Genomic DNA, 19,080 nt, shown 5'->3' with positions numbered 1-19,080 from the left:
ATTCCATTTGAAAGTTGCACCAAACAAGAGAAGGTCCACTTTTAACGCAAGAATCCCCTCCTGAGACGTAACAGGCATTACTGTCTTCATGGGATAGTGCTGTTGTAGGATAACGTAATAATTTGAGCCGAAAAAGGAAGTGTGGCCACCTTTGGTTGGATCCCAGTGTAGATTTCAGTATCAGCGTTGCCATAAATGGGAACCCTTTGACATGATTATGTAGAGCTAATCCTAATATAATTGATGGCAACTGTTGGTGTGTATTGTAGGTAGTCGCTGGTTTTATTTGTTTATTTTGTTTTCTCAGACGGAGACGAATCACTTGTATGCGCTGATTCCCTCTTATTTCCAATCTAGCGTTTGTCGGTTTGGTCTGTATTACATACTGGAAAACTATTGTCGAAGGAAATAAAGCGCTCCTGTCTGAAATAATCCCACCTGTCATTGTTACTTCCATCCCGACGTTTCAGTGTAGAACGTTTTTTTTCTTTAAATATTTTCCCACCAAAACAGAACCTACCGTCGTCGTTGTGTCGTAAACCTGGTGGATGCGGCGTCTTGGCAAACGGCAGTCAACGGCGTGTTTTGTCACCTCCACCCACATGAGTTCCTCCTCAAAATGTCATTCTGAAACACCGCTGCTTCCCGCCATGACTCCGCATGAGCATCACGACATAACTTCTCCTCGCCTTAACTTACACGGACAGATTTGGAAATAAGGCCAACGGCAGGAAACACTGTACCTTAACGCGCTCACAAAAACATTTGATTTAAGCCGATGGAATGAAGCATTTTAATAGTTCAGGAAGAAAAAAAAGGAAAAAAATATATATATAAGGGATTATGAATTTTTTTTTATACGTTTATATCAAAATACAACACACTGACTTCTTCATCCATCCCCACAAGGCCTCCGTTGTAATGACAGCGCAGTCGGTATGCAGGAGAGCCGGTTCAGCAGGACCGAACGGTGCAGGGCTTCGTGAAGGAGGGTTAGGGTTACACTCAAGCATCCTAAAAACTCGCTATTCAATTTCAACCCGTCCTGCCTTTTGTTCTGCTCTCATTGCACTGGCTGGACTATTTTTGTTATTCCGGTAATGACGACTTGCATCGCCTTCCAGAGAAGACAATTAACATATTGAGGAGGCAGAATTGGAACCCGGTGTGTTTCCCATTCAAGGGTCCAACAAATAAAAAATAAAAAAAGCGGCTCTCCGCGGCGGGCCCTGGCCGACGCCCGTCAGCTGGTGAGGGTCTGGCGGCGCGGAGGAGAGGAAAGCGACCGACAGCCCACCAGCTTAACCCTCTTTCTTTGGTCTTCCTCATCCTCATCTCCCTCTGAGCTCTCCTCGCTGTCAGAGCGCCGGCCGCCCACGCCGTTTCTCCCTCCGCTCGCCGCCCGCCCGCCGTTGGCGGCGGCTTTGCGGGTGGCGCTGGCCGGGTCGTCCTCTTCCTCCGCCGGCGAGTCTGGATCCTGCTCGTGTCCTTCGTCGTCGCCATCATCATCATCATTGCCACCACCGTTGTCATCCCGCTCACCGTCACCTCCGTGAGGCCTCTTGTCGATCTCAAACAGAGGTGGCGCGTCTTTCAAAGCGGACGTCTCCATGTCCTCGCCCCGGGCCGAGCTGGAGAGGAAACAACGTTCACTAAAAACAAAATAAACCGTTTTACGCCCTGGATTTTGAGCCGACCGTCTGGAAGTCCACAGGGTTGCTGCAGAGCTCCTTATCGATTGCACGAGGTGGCTCGGTGGTCAAGCATTAAAACACAGTTAAAGAGTTGCTGCAGCTGCAGAAAATAACTCTGAATAGCTCTACTACTCTAGTACTACACTAATATATGTGTATGTGTATGGACCTTTTTGGAGGAACCCATGCGTCGAATGTTTTCTATTTGAAATAAACTGAATATTATATGTATGACCGTATGTATATGTATGTGACAAATAATCTCTTGAACTTGATTGTTTTATTTTCATCCCGTGTTTCACCCCCGTTTTTTTATCGTCCCGTCTTCATATTATTTTAGTCAAGCAAATTGTTTTGTTATTTTTTTAGTGTGACTGCTTAGATAACTGCCCTTTCTGTACAATAATATGACACGTTGTCAATCGGAAGTGCTTTACATTGTGTTGTCCCATGCCCGGAAAACCCAAATAAAAACCCTAAAAGCCAACAGGGGACACAACAGGATGGCTGTGAAAACAAGGAAGGGAAATTATTTTAACAGGCAGCGGCTGTAACTCTGCACTGGTCTTGAGGCAATTTGTCTACGAAGCAACTGATCCTGTTGAGCTTTAAAATATCACACACGACTTAATAAGCAGGAAGGAAGAAGGCAGGGCTCATGTGACAAATAATCTCTTGAACTTGAACTTCTGTGCAGTCCCTCATCCTCTCTAGTCCCCTTCTCTCCTTTCAGAGTCATAAGTTCACGCTCCAAGGCGTCCAAAACGCAACGTCACCTGCAATCACGCAATAACCTGCCGTTATTTATCATCATTTATTCGGGGTCCAGCCCGCGGGGGGGCGTTGTATTTGTTGTGAGTGTTCAAGTTCAAGTTCAAAGGATTATTTGTCACATACATATACATACGGTCATACATATATGCAGTGAAATGTCAGGACACCCGGTGGTTACGCACAATAAGCTCTATAAGCTCATTCTCCTCTGCATTTTTCCGGCTAAAAGGGTCTGGAACAGGACAACCGCTGGACACATGGAGACGGTTGAGGTCTGAGGCTGAGACATTTCGTGGTTATAGAGTTTCGTCCATATTCATCTACATTCGGAGCAGGAATTAGTGAAAAACCAATCAAATTTGACCGGAAGGTTGTAGTCGGGTGGCGGAGAGAGAGGCGTTTGTGGGGTAAGACGCTTTGTGACATCTTCATCCAGTTCGTTACATATGAGCAGGTTGGGGCTCCCAACGTCCGGTCGCATTGTGCGAGCTGCGTAGTGTCGACTCCACCGCGCTGCACTGGCAACAAGCTGCACGTGTGCGTTTATACCGGGCCACCTGCTTGACCTTGGCGGGACTTTCCGTAAATTGGTTATTTTTATCTCTCTTGCTCTTTTTGTAAATAGGAGGCATTCTGTTCTGCCGGTTCCCTCTTTACTTCGCGGGATTCGAGAAGGTCGTGGGATATAAACTGTGGGAGTCCCCGATGCAAAGAGTAAGTAAGTAATCACAGAAAGTCGCCACGCGTCGTTACGTCACTCGGTCATCGTTGCCCCAAACGGCATCATCACTGAGAGTCGCAGCTCTATTTCCACACACAACACGGTGAGTTATACCAATAAGCTGTTCTGGTTTACAGGCAAACACGGAGGGTTTTTTCAAACGCATAGCGGTTGCTCCGCGAGACGAGCAAACCAGGAGGCGACAGCCCGGGGGGAGCCCATGCTGCGTTCGAGTAAACTCGGAAAATCGTGCTGTGTTTCAGAGAACCCGGGAAACTGTAATACTTACTATACCTAAAATTACTAAACTGGACTCAGTGTATTGCTGCCTACGGCTATATTATAATTATTATCATTATCATCATCATCATCATCACCTGTCTGAAGCTCCAGTCACCCTCATCTTCTGCCACATGTAGTTTAGAAACATAGAGGCCTGAAGCAAACGTCCAATCCTCTGCATGTGTCTCTCTGTCGAGACATAAGTGATGGGGGATTAGTGTCCAGAGGGTCTTTATATACATCCAAATAGACAATAACAAAACAATAACACAATTATTTTCCTGCAGTTCCTTCACAGACCCTAGTTAGGGAACACTGGATTTTCTTTAATAAATAGAACTATGAGAGTTGATTCGTCCACACAACCGACACACACACACACACACACACACACACACACACACACACACACACACACACACACACACACACACACACACACACACACACACACACACACACACACACACACACACACACACACACACACACACCTGTGTAGGGCACCAGGCCCTCCAGGTGGCCCCGGGCCCCCTGGTACTGCAGCAGCTCCTCGGGAGGAAGGTGTGTGAGTAGGACCTGCAGCACAGCCTGCGCGTGGTGGCAGCTCCGGGCGTTGGTGTTCCACACGGCGCAGTAACGCAGGAGGGACTCTGGAGTGGGGGGGGAGAAAAAAAAGATTAAAGGTACATTACACCATTTTGATTAGAGGGATAGATGCTTTATTCCATCGCATTCAGGACGCTCAGCGCAGATGGGGTCCGGGAGGGATTCCCTTGTGATTTAACACCGTTGTCATGCAGACGTTTCCACCTCAACTTTGTCCGAACATCCCTAGAAAGCCAGACCATGCCTCAGCGGTGACCCCTGACCCCTCACCTTTCTGGTCGACTCGGAGCTTCAGCAGTGTCTTCTCCAGCAGCTCCCGGCCACCCTCAGCTTGGCGGATGGCTGGGGGTCGGACAGGACAAGAGGACAGGTTAGTCTGTTTCGCAGCTAGCTTACAAACTAGGGGAAGGGTCTCGCTCCGTCTTCTCTCCGACAGCGAGTCCACACACACACACACACACACACACACACACACACACACACACACACACACACACACACACACACCCCCCCCCCCCCCGCCTCTCGCTCGCAGCGCTGTCTCCTCCTCGTCGCTCGGCTCGTTCTCTCCGGTTTGTTGCGTTTTAAGCTCCTAAAAGACGGTGAGTGCAGAGCCGCCGCGGCCGGCATTTGGAGTGCCGTTTGCAAACACTTTGCATTTGAGGCAGAACGTGAAGCTCGCTCGGAGAACTGAGAGGGGTTGTTGTTCTCCTCCAGACGTCGCTGCGCCGTGCGTGTCTTCTCGTGGCGGTTGTGATTTCGTTTTAGATCTGTTTATTTTGTGTTTCCTACTAATATGAAAGGATTCTAAATTATTATGATTTTTTTTTAAACACAACTGAGTTAAGCGACTGTCACATTCAGTCCGTTACCAAAAAAGCCTGCGTGTGCCGTGCGGCGTCACCTCCCTGTTGCTTTCGTTGCTGTGTGACTTAATTTATTAAAAACTGGATGTTTTTGTGTAAATACTTAACTTGTAAATAATAAAGCCTACACTTCTGTGATGGGGAGACTTTTTCGTGTGCCCACAATTCCCCCACCAGACTTTATAAGGAGGCTGTTTAAAATAATTTTTTTATTGTTTCTAATTACTGATGATATATTTGTCATTGATATATTAGATTTGTTTTTTGATTCCCTGTGGAGTTTTTTTTTTTTTTATTTAAAATGAGCGCACTGCAGACCCAGTGCAGATCTACATATGCAAACAGAGGTAATACAGACAATACAATTAGTGTTAAATAAATGTTCATTTAAGTTCAGCAATTTTTTTTGTCTCATATGTCATATGTCTAATATTGTCATTATTATTTCTGCTCCTGACACATAACATTCCTGGCGCTGATCAGAGTGTTTTTACACTCATCACAGCCATGTGTTGTGGCCCCTGAGCGCCGTCTCACCGCGCAGCCATCGCCAACCCTTTGGCTTGTTTTTCCCTTTCCCCTTTTGTGTGTGTGCAGAGCGAAAAGGCAGAAAAAGGGCCCCAAGCTCATCTGGGAGGAATCTGGGTGGGGTGACGGAGCGCGGAAAAACTGGTTCTCTGGGTGAAGCGGAAGTTAGGCGGTGGAGAAGGCCGGATTGGGGGGGGGTCAGGGGGTCGTCATCATTTGCCACCACAGTAACATTCTGGAATTTCATTTTGTGGAACGGTGTTGAACCCTTAATGACCAAAGTGACTATGGGTTCAAGTCTTGTCTGCCATAAGTGTTTTTAATTTGCAATGTAACCTGTTATATATGTCATTTTATTATGTCTTTTATCTCATTTTCAGCATTAATTTATATTGTTTTATTCTTATTTTCTTTAAAATCATATATTTTATGCATCATGTAAAGAACATTGAAGAGTCCTTGTGTATGCAATGTGCTGTACTAATACACTTGGAGCATAAGTAAGTTATACTTATATACAGTTATATACAGTACATATAGATACAGTATATATACACACACACATTCACATATTTAGATGCCTAGATGCGTGCGTGTGTGTGTGTGTGTGTGTTTGACGTCACTGGAATACAGGAAAATGTACTTTGAAATGAAAGATTTGAAAATGGATAATGTCTTTGATATCTGCACATTCCACTGTTAACAAGTGTACAACCTGCTTACACAGGCACATGTCTGTACTGATAACTGCACTATGTGGAAACAGTCAGGGTATTGTTAGAGTTTGTCCGGATTTCTCAATCGTCCTATTTCGGTTCCTGTTCCGTGTACAGGTGCTGGCGTGTGTGTACTTTAAGATAGGAGCCAATTAATTAATCATTCATGGAGAATTTATTTCTGAAACAGATCCTTCAATCAAGTCGGTCTGATGAGAACTCGCTCTTGCAGGAGAGGAAACTCCTCCTCTGATGCCAAGGCACATTTTTACTTCACATTTAACTTCCACTTTTAACTTTTTACCTTTCACTAAAATCAATTATATTTTATTGTATTTATTTTTATATGATACAGTAGTTATTTTATATGTATATGTACAGTGTGTGTGTGTGTGTGTGTGTGTGTGTGTGTGTGTGTGTGTGTGTGTGTCTCAGGAGGTAGAGCGGGGTCGTCTAGTAAGCAGAAGGTTGCTGGTTTGATCCCAGGCTCCTCCTGGTAGTGTGCTGATGTGTCCTTGAGCAAGACACTGCTCCCCAGGCGCCTCTAAATGGCAGCCCAATGCTCCTAGATACGTCAGATACTAGGATTGGTAAAATGCAGAGAAATTGTGAATTTCCCCGTTGTGGGACTGATAAGGGAATATATTAAAAAAAAGAGGAAGAGGGGGGATTTAAGTGACTTTGAACGTGGCATGGTTGTTGGTGCCAGACGGGCTGGTCTGACTATTTCAGAAATCTCTAGGGTTTACAGAGAATGGTCCGAAAAAGAGAAAATATCCAGTTAGCGGCAGTTGGGAGGACGAAAATGTCTTGTTGACGTTGATGCGTTGATTAAACGCCACAGCATATCTGAGTATTGTTGCTGAGCATGTCCATCCCTTTATGAGCACAGTGCACCCATCTTCCGATGGCTACTTCCAGCAGGATAATGAACCATGTCACAAAGCTCAAATCATCTCAAACTGGTTTGTTGAACATGACTGAGTTCACTGTATGTGTATGTATGTGACAAAAAATCTCTTGAACTTGAACTTGTACTTGAACTTGTACTCCAATGGCCTCCAGTCACCACATCTCAATCCAGTAGAGCAGCTTTGGGAGGTGGTGGAACGGGAAATTGGCATCATGGATGTGGAGCCGCTGCGTGATGCTGTCGTGTCAATGTGGAGCAAACTCTGAGGAATGTTTCCAACACCTTGTTGAATCGATGCTGCGAAGAACTAAGGCAGTTCTGAAGGCAAAAGGGTCCAACCCGGTACTAGCAAGGTGTATACCTAATAGAGTGGGCGGTGTGTGTGTGTGTGTGTGTGTGTATATATATATATATATATATATATATATATATATATATATATATATATATATATATATATATACACACACACACACACACACACACACACACACACACACACACACACACACACACACACACACACACACACACACACACACACACACACACACACACACACACACACACACACACACACACACACACAGTGGGGCAAAAAAGTATTTAGTCAGCCACCAATTGTGCAAGTTCTCCCACTTAAAAAGATGAGAGAGGCCTGTTATTTTCATCATAGGTTCACTTAGACTATGAGAGACAGAATGGGGGGAAAGAATCCAGGAAATCACATTGTAGGATTTTTAATGAATTAATTGGTAAATTCCTCGGTAAAATAAGTATTTGGTCACCTACAAACAAGCAAGACTTCTGGCTTTCACAGACCTGTAACTTTTTCTTTAAGAGGCTCCTCTGTCCTCCACTCGTTACCTGTATTAATGGCACCTGTTTGAAGTCGTTATCAGTATAAAAGACACCTGTCCACAACCTCAAACAGTCACACTCCAAACTCCACTATGGCCAAGACCAAAGAGCTGTCAAAGGACACCAGAAACAAAATTATAGACCTGCACCAGGCTGGGAAGACTGAATCTGCAATAGGTCAGCAGCTTGTTGAAGAAATCAACTGTGGGAGCAATTATTAGAAAATGGAAGACATACAAGACCACTGATAATCTCCCTCGATCTGGGGCTCCACGCAAGATCTCACCCGTGGGGTCAAAATGATCACAAGAACGGTGAACAAACATCCCAGAACCACACAGGGGGACCTAGTGAATGACCTGCAGAGAGCTGGGACCAAAGTAACAAAGGCTACCATCAGTAACACACTACGCCGCCAGGGACTCAAATCCTGCAGTGCCAGACGTGTCCCCCTGCTTAAGCCAGTACATGTCCAGGCCCGTCTGAAGTTTGCTATGTGAAGCATGGGGGTGGAAACATCATGCTTTGGGGCTGTTTTTCTGCAAAGGGACCAGGACGACTGATCCGTGTAAAGGAAAGAATGAATGGGGCCATGTATCGTGAGATTTTGAGTGAAAACCTCCTTCCATCAGATGATGAAACATGGCTGGGTCTTTCAGCATGAAAATGATCCCAAACACACCCCCCGGGCAACGAAGGAGTGGCTTCGTAAGAAGCATTTCAAGGTCCTGGAGTGGCCTAGCCAGTCTCCAGATCTCAATCCCATAGAAAATCTTTGGAGGGAGTTGAAAGTCCGTGTTGCCCAGCGACAGCCCCAAAACATCACTGCTCTAGAGGAGATCTGCATGGAGGAATGGGCCAAAATACCAGCAACAGTGTGTGAAAACCTTGTGAAGACTTACAGAAAACGTTTGACCTCTGTCATTGCAAACAAAGGGTATATAACAAAGTATTGAGATGAAATTTTGTTATTGACCAAATAATTATTTTCCACCATAATTTGCAAATAAATTCTTTAAAAATCAGACAATGTGATTTTCTGGATTTTTTTCCTTCCTCATTCTGTCTCTCATAGTCAAAGTGTAGCTATGATGAAAATAACAACAGGCCTCTCTCACCTTTTTAAGTGGGAGAACTTGCACAATTGGTGGCTGACTAAATACTTTTTTGCCCCACTGTGTGTGTGTGTATATGTGTGTGTGTGTGTGTGTATATATATATATATATATATATATATATATATATATAGTAATTGATTCAAAAACAATGTGTTTTTGTACATGATGTATGTCTTGCCATGTATGTCATTGATGCTGCAACACTGGAATTTCCCTTTAGGGATTAATAAAATATCTTTATCTAATCTATATTATCCTCCTGGAAGTCAATTTGTGGAAATGTGATTGATCGAATTGAGCTGGTGTTTTTTTTTTTTTGTTTGTTTGTTTTTTTAACCCTTTCCACACCAGGGCTACGCAGCCGTAGCCGCAAAGCACAAAATAATTGTCCACATTTTTCTTGATTATCTTTCAATTTTATTGTGTCATTTTTTATTGTTATCGTTGAGGTGAGGGTCTTCCGAAAGGCGAGGCAGAGTAGGCGGCTGCTTAGGGCGCCATCCCGAGGCGCTCAACGTCGGTATGGGCCGCGCCCCTTATGGAAGGAAACCGTGCGTAACAGAGATGCTTTCTCCGAGACCCTCTCCCCCATCGCCCCCTCTCCGTGCGTCATGCGCAGAAAATAGAGCAGTGTTAATTCTGCACTTCATTTGTTTCAGTTTTTCTCTTAAAATATAAAAAAAAAAAAAGAACGGGATAAGAGTACCGTTAAAGTACCGGAACGATAAGCAGCATCGTGCCGCACCCCAGTTCCTGCAAATAAAACTAAAAATACACTGTTCATAAGAGCGCTGTGACCCGTCCCCACACTGTTTTTATTCGTTGTATTTGGAGGAACGGGAAACGGCGATCGGAGCATACGGAAGGCTTAAATATAAAAATATATTTGTGATTCCCCTTGTTTATAATTCCTTATTTAAATGTGCTGTGCATTTTGTCACCTCCTATCTGCTTTATCATGTTATTGTAATGCCCACGGACTTGGAAAACGCCAACAAAAGAACAAAACATGACTTCCAAGAATCTCAATCGACTGATGATTCCACTCATCGACTTTCAGGGGGCAGCTCTAAATCCACCCACCCCTTACTCACACTATCTATCTAGCTTACTTCCACTGTCTTTCTATCTATCCACCCATCTATCCATCTCTTACTTCCTCTATCCATCTATCCATCCATCCATCCATCCATCCATCCATCCATTTATCCATCTCAGCATGTGTACCTGTGACCACAGTGAGCACGGTGTGGGGCTGGTCCAGGGAGATGGCGATGCCCAGCGCCTTCAGGTATTTCTTCTCGTGGAGGAGGTTGCACAACTCCTGTTTCCTTGAGACGGCGCAAACGACACAAACAAAGACACAGTTTAATCAGCGACAGAGTCCAGCGGGAACGGGGTTTCCCCTCACTCCCTTGAGTAAAAATTTGCTCCGAGTATTGATTAACAAAACGGTCACAATAGGGAACGGAGGGAATGGTAGGCTGAGCCGGAGCGGCGAGGAGGTCAAGGACACGGCTTCCTGGAGGCTCAGTCAGAGAGGGCAGCAAAAAGTTTCTACCTTCATTTATTTGTTTGCTTGCTTCTATTTGGTTTGCTCTGGTGTTGCATCAATAGAACAATATATCAATACTTTCATTCATCCCTGAAGGGCGACTGCGAGGCGGTTCACACGGATTGGCGTCACAGCCGCTCACATAAAATAAATGGGCATGAATAGTTCAGTAATAATAATAAAATATATATAAAAAAAAAAAAAGAAAAGGTCAATATGCAATAAACCTAAAAATGAACTAGAAGATAGAACAACTTTAAGCAAAAACCCTAAAATTACCAATAAAACAAACCCAACAATAACCAATAAACCAGAAAAATAAACCTAAAAATTGAACTGACAATGAGTTGTCAAAGCCGATGATAAACAATAAATAACTATAACAACTGTAGATGAGAATGTTTCAACCATGAAGTTTGTGTGTGTTAGTTAATAAGTAAACACACACACACACACACACACACACACACACACACACACACAGTCCACCTTAGCCTAACAAAGCCTTCATGTATTTATTGGATGTCAGACAGACAGACGGACAGACAGACAGGAAAAGTGAAAACACAGTTCCGGGTTCGGGAACGACTGACTCTGCAGCTCCAAAGGTTTTTGTGAAACTCACTTGAGGATCTGGTCTTCCTGCTTAGCCTGCTCCTCGGCCTGCTCCACCTCAGTCACATCCTGCGGACGTCACACAGCCCCATTCAATAGCTTCTTTTTGGTTTTGTTTAATACAATATAGATGCTTCTACCGCAGTGCCGGCTCGTTCATTAACGATTCCGATTCTGATTCTTTTGAAAGTTTTACGGTTTTGTGTTGTTTGTTTAAGTCGCCGCCTCCTCAACCGTCCCCCGTCTCACTGGCGCCATGACACGCCCCTTTTCCAACATGTTTGCGATGGGTAAACCTGCTAATTTTGGTGTGAAAACGTAAGAGCTAATGTATTAAAAGAGAAAAAAATATAAAAAAATACATTAGAAAAAATCAATGGTTGACATCTAATATTAATTCAAAAAACTGGAGTCAAGTATTATGGAAGCCCGCCTGGCCTTGTATTAATGGGTGACCCCAAATGTAACACCCAGGCTCTCGACTCTGCGTTGGGGCAAGCGGAACGCCTCACGCAGTGCTCCGATCGAGCAGGTGGAAAATAGATGTCATCCCTAATGTAACATCATCTGGAGATAAACTGAGATAAACTGCGTAGCGCGCCGCTGAAGCGGAGCTTTTCCAGCCGAGCTGCGTTGCTACCAAGGTGAGCACTAAGTCAGTTGGTGGATCTGAAGGTGAAACATCGGGTTCAGATTTTACAACATAGAAGAAATACTCAGTTGGACAAAAATAAACATATGGATAAGAACAAGCAGGCAAAATGTTTATGTTGAAATAAGGAGCTTTTAATATTAAGAGGTAATATATTTTTTTTGTATATGTCGATAAGCTGGAAAACATGCATAAAATCTGGAGTGAAATTCTCAGGGGCAAAACTTGTCAATATATCTCAGCAGTTCATGTCTTTAGCGATTGGTTTAAGAACAATACTGACGTAGAGGTGTCGGTAACAGCACTGAAATGACTGAAATGCGACCCAACGCCCCCGGTCCCTGAAGGAGAATTTTCTGAATGCCCACAGCACCTCCTGTTCTATATTTAGACCTGGCAGTAACACAAAAACAACCACAAAAACTAAACTAAGCCATCAGCGGTATTTGCCCGACGGCGCCGCAGTGTACACACCGAGTCGTTCACCGGGCGGTCACAACATAAACCAGGTGGAGTGGAACGTTTCCCCGGAAGACACGCTGGCCAAGGACGGCGGAGCGTCGCGGGCACGGGCGTATCAGCCACCCTGAAGGGTTGTGACATCATAATGAATCAAAATTCAAACTAGTCTCCGCAATGTTTGCTTCTGCCAAACCACCTCGACCAAACCGGCTTCAGGCGGTTGTCGCGGTTGACGACACGTTGCGGTAGAGGGACTGCTTTTATTTGGCACTTCCTGCATGCAGAGTTTATTTTGCACTCATCACTGGAGGCCAGTATTTTATATTTGTATGACTATGAGCCCGTGGTTCCCCATCTTCAGGAAATAACAACTGAGCACCAAAGTAGTTCTGGTTGCTTCTGTGATATTGTATTGAATTGCAATCACTGCCAATTACCGCAATTTTTCAAAAAAAGAAGCTTCCTTGTAACTCGACATTCCCAAATTTGAATTGCTCGACGACTCCCCCGCGTGGGTTTGGGTTTGGGTTCTTTGTCTACCTTCCTTGACGGTGTGACGGGACACGCTCGGCAGGCGTAGGTTGGTACTCACGTCCCAGACGGTGATGTTGGAGTCGGCTGAGCCCGTCACCATCTTGTGGTCCTGGCGGCTGGCGTGGAGCCCCCACACCTTGTCCTGGTGGCTGTCCAGGGTCTTCACGCACTCGTTGGTCTTGATGGTCCAGAGCTTGACCAGGCCGTCCGAGCCGCTGGGCGGGGGAGAGACAGATGCGTTTGGCGGCGGCGGCGGCTCTCTACTTGCGGTGCACTGATTATGATATTTATGGTGATGTGTTTCGTGGGGTTCTGGTACCTGGTGAGCAGCTGGGTGCCTCGGCTCACGAAGACGAGCTTCAAAACGGAGGCGTCGTGCCCCTCAAACGTCTGGACAAACAGAATAACATCAGCCTCGTATCCAACGACAACGATACATTCCGATACACACGCTGTAACTCAGGTGTTTGAGAAAGCCGGGTTACGCAACCTCAACCAATTTCACAAGAGCTAGGCTAGCTGACTCCACTTGCAGCCATGCATTGAGCTAACACAGTTAGCACGCAGCTCGTCGCCATCTCGCTTGTGGACACACGGTGACGAGAGCGCTGGCGTGTACGTTCCGGCCCCGCCCCCCTCCAGGGGACCAGCAGCATCCTCAGGGGCCAGTTTCTCAATAAACACATGCATGCAACGATTGTAAATCTATTTATCATAAGCAAACATTTATTAGTGCTGCAACTTTTTTCCCCACTCATTAAAGTACTTTCAGGACCCTCGGGTACCCTGACGAACGCTGCACCTCCACCACTAGATTACAATACTCTTTGAATTGATCAAAAACAATTTCAGAAATACCCTTTGCACAAATTTTCTCCCCAATTTTTCAAATCATACACAAAACAAATGTAAATGTGTGTTTGTGTGACATGTTATCTTATCTTCACCCCCAGGAATTTATGGAGTGTTATCTAATCTTACAAGGTTTATGAATAAACAATATCAGTTTAAATGCTCAAACCAATAAAATAATTATTTGAACGGTGCCAAAACAAAATGTCTGCCTTGGGCCATTCACTCCACTGCCACATTAACCCAAAGCTGCATCTAGGGCCCAGACAGAGGGATGAAAACATCAGTCTAAATAATCTTTAAATATTTAAAAATATATATATATTTTTAAAAATCTCAAAATGTGATTCCGACGTTTCCCCGCCATTTTTCAGACCATGCACCCTTTCCCCCGGCGCTACCTTGAGGCAGCTGAAGTCCTGCAGGCTCCACAGCTTGGCGGTGCCGTCTGCCGAGGACGTGGCCAGGACCTGGTCCACGGGGGAGAAGGAGACGGCCCAGACCCCCCGGCGGTGGCCCCGGAACACCCCTAGCAGGGCCGGGACGCCGGCCCCCGGCCCCGCCAGGGACCACAGCTTGGCCGTGCGGTCCTGGGAGCCCGAGGCCAGGAGCTTGTCGTTGGGGGACACCGCCACGCTGTTCACATCCTGCGGGGGAGGGGACGGCGGTGAGGGTCAAAGGGGACGAGGCGAATGGAGTGACAGCGCAAGCGGAGGAACCCCGCATGGACGCGGCGGCGGGGAGTGCGCAGGGGAGCCGGCACTGGCGGCCGAAAAGCGGACGCGGGCGCAGGAGGCCGAGGTGATGAGCAGAGTCTCAAGGCTGCTGTGTTTTTCCCAACTCTCCGCGCGGCACGCCGAGAGACAAGCGACTTGACCTTTGTTTAAATACTTTTTTTAGTTCCGCCTGCTCCAGCTCTGTCCCACAAACTGACAATAGACCTGTTACGACGTACGTAGAAGTACGTGTCAGGCGCCGTCCCTGCTGCGTGGCGTGTTTGCCTTCTGTTGCTTCCTGCAGGTTTGTTGTTCCGTTTGTTGACGTGTCGGCGGGAGGCGTGGCCCATCCCCGCGTTTTGACCGCCGCACATTGATTTTCGATTGATATATATTTTTTTTGTCACCATTTAAAATCCCTCCCCCTGAACAGCCCCCCCCTCTCTCTGCACACGCTCTGAATAAAAACGTGATCGATGTGCGGGATGTTCATCGGGCTGGGCACCGAAGCCCGGTTCCCACGCGATCGGTATCCCTCGGTTCGCAACGCAGATTTGGGTGCCGTGCCCGAGCTGCCGATTGAAACACCCCTATTCTATGTTTATGTTTTTCCATGTACATGTTTGTTTCTATGTTTATTTGTTTCACCCGTGATAATTCTCCCCTCTCCGAGTAGAAATTAGTTGTTTATAGACCCAAACATGGTCAGATGGTTTTCCAAAGAAGGAGGGTTGGCGGTGGTTCTGTACAACATCAAGCTGTGCTCTCGTCCTACTACAGCTCGTCCACAGGACAGAGTTGTTGCAGCACTTGTTGATGATTAAAGAATGAATAAAGAGTGTCATTGCAGGTTGACAAGTTGATCTCCACCTGCAAACTCTGTCCTAGATGCAATGGAACAAATACTGGGTTGTATGCCAAGCATGCTGACAGCACATGTGGTTAAAAGAAATACAAATAAAATGAAATAAAAACTTTGTGGAATTTCTGTTCAAGGATATCATACCAAGGTGTTGAATGTAACAGAACTGACGTCTGCCAAGTTTTCAAAGGGAGTTTGATCCCTTCTCGAAGAGGAACCCCTTTAATATGTTCTCTTGATGATTGATTTATCGACACAAGACGGTCAAGTGAATTTGTGTGTATTTTGCTCTCTTGTCCCGCACCTTGTCGTGTGCCTTCTCGGTGACGCGGGCCGTCAGCTGGTGAACGTCCTGTCCTGCTGCGGCGTCCTCTGGAAGGTCCCACACCTTGATGGTGCAGTCCTGACTGCCCGACACAATAAAGGCTTCTTTCATCCTAACACACACACACACACACACACACACACACACACACACACACACACACACACACACACACACACACACACACACACACACACACACACACACACACACACACACACACACACACACACACACACACACGAGGAGGAGGAGGAGGAAGGAATAAACAGTGATTTCCTGAATTGAATTCCTTTGCTGTGTTGAAGACAATAAACACACACGCTGACTCACTGCTTTCCTGTTAAGAGCAGTTCTGGTTCCGCTATTTGATCTGTATCACAATAAAGAGATGTGACGAGGTTTGGCTTGGAGCGCCATGATACCTGGAAAAGGTGATGGAGCCCACGGCATTGGCGTGGCTACAGCCCTGAGCCACGCAGTCCACCTGACCGGTGCTGCAGTCCATCCGCCACACACGCACCGACTTGTCCTGCGCGCGCGCACACACACACACACACACACACACACACACACACACACACACACACACACACACACACACACACACACACACACACACACACACACACACACACACACACACACACACACACTATGTGTTTCATAACGATGTCTGTTGAGGGAATTTCAGGAATGTTAATTAAGAGCGTTTGCATCGGTTGACATGTATTGGGTGCCAATAAATGTCTCTTCCTCATAGTATAATTATAATCATCCGACCGTGATGAAAAGACGTTACGAAAATGGACAAAGCAGATGACTGAATAATTTGTACAACAATGAAGCCATTAACTGAAGCATCATGACGGATGGCAGCCCTGACTGGAACTCCTGTGGTTTCCATCATTCCTGTGATCCTTAAAACATTTTCACACTTCATTATTGGGGCTCTTGAAATCACCTGAAAACATGTCCCAAATGAATTGATACAGATTCACAGAGAATGTAATTCAATTAATAGTCAAGCGAATAATTCATTTGAATATTAAAGTACACAATGCCTACCACGTGGCCCACTTAGCTGTTTTTAACAGTTATATTATTTTGGTGTTTTTTTCCCGCGCTTTTCTTATCAAAAAAATAAAATAATAATGACTGTAAAGCGTCCGGACAATTCAAGACACCTGTTACGCTAATGAATGCACTTTAGAATTAGCTTCGTGTAGACACACGACGACATTTCAGAAGATTTCTACTCCATCACGACCTTCATGCAGTACTCTTTCTATTGTCATCTTTAAAATTAACAAAATATTATATATCATATTTCTTTCAAAATAATGAGATACTACTATGAGATGTTGCTATAATGTCTTTTTCCCCTAAAGCATTATAGTTAAAAAAAATAAAAAAATAAATTATACAAAAAGCACAGAAAAAACCCTAAACCATGTGCGAGTTCCAGTAGTTAATTGTCAACACACACAGTATTTGTGGTATAGTCAGGATGGAAAGGAAGTGGGCGTGGTTTAACGTACGGTACACGTCTCTATATTTGGTTTAGCAGTGAACGGGACAATAGGGAAATATTCAAGACGGTACATTAGTCTGAGCAAATACTAACAAATATAATAAACATATACATATACATATATATATATATATATATATATATATATATATATATATATATATATATATATATATATATATATACAGTGGGGCAAAAAAGTATTTAGTCAGCCACCAATTGTGCAAGTTCTCCCACTTAAAAAGATGAGAGAGGCCTGTAATTTTCATCATAGGTTCACTTCAACTATGAGAGACAAAATGGGGGGAAAGAATCCAGGAAATCACATTGTAGGATTTTTAATGAATTCATTGGTGAATTCCTCGGTAAAATAAGTATTTGGTCACCTACAAACAAGCAAGATTTCTGGCTTTCACAGACTTGTAACTTTTTCTTTAAGAGGCTCCTCTGTCCTCCACTTGTTACCTGTATTAATGGCACCTGTTTGAACTCGTTATCAGTATAAAAGACACCTGTCCACAACCTCAAACAGTCACACTCCAAACTCCACTATGGCCAAGACCAAAGAGCTGTCAAAGGACACCAGAAACAAAATTGTAGACCTGCACCAGGCTGGGAAGACTGAATCTGCAATAGGTAAGCAGCTTGTTGTGAAGAAATCAACTGTGGGAGCAATTATTAGAAAATGGAAGACATACAAGACCACTGATAATCTCCCTTGATCTGGGACTCCACGCAAGATCTCACCCCGTGGGGTCAAAATGATCACAAGAAGGGTGAGCAAACAACCCAGAACCACACGGGGGGACCTAGTGAATGACCTGCAGAGAGCTGGGACCAAAGTAACAAAGGCTACCATCAGTAACACACTTCGCCGCCAGGGACTCAAATCCTGCAGTGCCAGACATGTCCCCCTGCTTCAGCAAGTACATGTCCAGGCCCATCTGAAGTTTGCTAGAGAGCATTTGGATGATCCAGAAGAGGATTGGGAGAATGTCAGATGAAACCAAAATATAACTTTTTGGTAAAAACTCAACTTGTCGTGTTTGGAGGAGAAAGAAAGCTGAGTTGCATCCAAAGAACACCATACCTACTGTGAAGCATGGGGGTGGAAACATCATGCTTTGGGGCTGTTTTTCTGCAAAGGGACCAGGACGACTGATCCGTGTAAAGGAAAGAATGAATGGGGCCATGTATCGTGATATTTTGAGTGAAAACCTCCTTCCATCAGCAAGGGCATTGAAGATGAAACGTGGCTGGGTCTTTCAGCATGACAATGATCCCAAACACACCGCCCGGGCAATGAAGGAGTGGCTTCGTAAGAAGCATTTCAAGGTCCTGGAGTGGCCTAGCCAGTCTCCAGATCTCAACCCCATAGAAAATCTTTGGAGGGAGTTGAAAGTCCGTGTTGCCCAGGGACAGCCCCAAAACATCACTGCTCTAGAGGAGATCTGCATGGAGGAATGGGCCAAAATACCAGCAACAGTGTGAAAACCTTGTGAAGACTTACAGAAAACGTTTGACCTCTGTCATTGCAAACAAAGGGTATATAACAAAGTATTGAGATGAACTTTTGTTATTGACCAAATACTTATTTTCCACCACAATTTGCAAATAAATTCTTTAAAAATCAGACAATGTGATTGTCTGGATTTCTTATTCTCATTTTGTCTCATAGTTGAGGTGAACCTATGATGAAAATAACAGGCCTCTCTCATCTTTTTAAGTGGGAGAACTTGCACAATTGGTGGCTGACTAAATACTTTTTTGCCCCACTGTGTATATATATATATATATAAAAAAACATATAATAAAAACGTGGGACACATAGTAAGGCATTGTGTACTTTCATATTTTAATGACTTATTTCACATTCTCTGTGAATGTGTGC

The 19,080-nt window shown here is 44.9% G+C and overlaps 1 protein-coding gene across 1 annotated transcript in view; it reads right to left on the bottom strand.

Annotated features, from left to right (window-relative positions):
• Nucleotides 1-843: 843 nt before the first annotated feature.
• tbl3 (transducin beta like 3) overlaps nucleotides 844-19,080 on the bottom strand; it is a 28,673-nt gene continuing 10,436 nt past the window's right edge. Inside the window, exons 13-23 of the mRNA XM_080009637.1 lie at nucleotides 16,081-16,187; nucleotides 15,635-15,767; nucleotides 14,154-14,399; nucleotides 13,220-13,290; nucleotides 12,959-13,115; nucleotides 11,263-11,321; nucleotides 10,310-10,413; nucleotides 4,351-4,422; nucleotides 3,966-4,124; nucleotides 3,567-3,660; nucleotides 844-1,631 (exon numbers count right to left, since the gene is read on the bottom strand). Coding sequence (XP_079865763.1) covers nucleotides 1,244-1,631; nucleotides 3,567-3,660; nucleotides 3,966-4,124; nucleotides 4,351-4,422; nucleotides 10,310-10,413; nucleotides 11,263-11,321; nucleotides 12,959-13,115; nucleotides 13,220-13,290; nucleotides 14,154-14,399; nucleotides 15,635-15,767; nucleotides 16,081-16,187 — 1,590 coding nt within the window. The 3' untranslated portion in view covers nucleotides 844-1,243. The remainder of the gene's footprint in view (nucleotides 1,632-3,566; nucleotides 3,661-3,965; nucleotides 4,125-4,350; nucleotides 4,423-10,309; nucleotides 10,414-11,262; nucleotides 11,322-12,958; nucleotides 13,116-13,219; nucleotides 13,291-14,153; nucleotides 14,400-15,634; nucleotides 15,768-16,080; nucleotides 16,188-19,080) is intronic.

The sequence above is a fragment of the Zeus faber genome (genome assembly GCF_960531495.2).
Source record: "Zeus faber genome assembly, chromosome: 11".
NCBI lineage: Eukaryota > Metazoa > Chordata > Actinopteri > Zeiformes > Zeidae > Zeus > Zeus faber.
The sequence above is the reverse complement of the archived record's forward strand: the minus strand, read 5'-3'. Positions and strand labels throughout refer to the sequence as shown.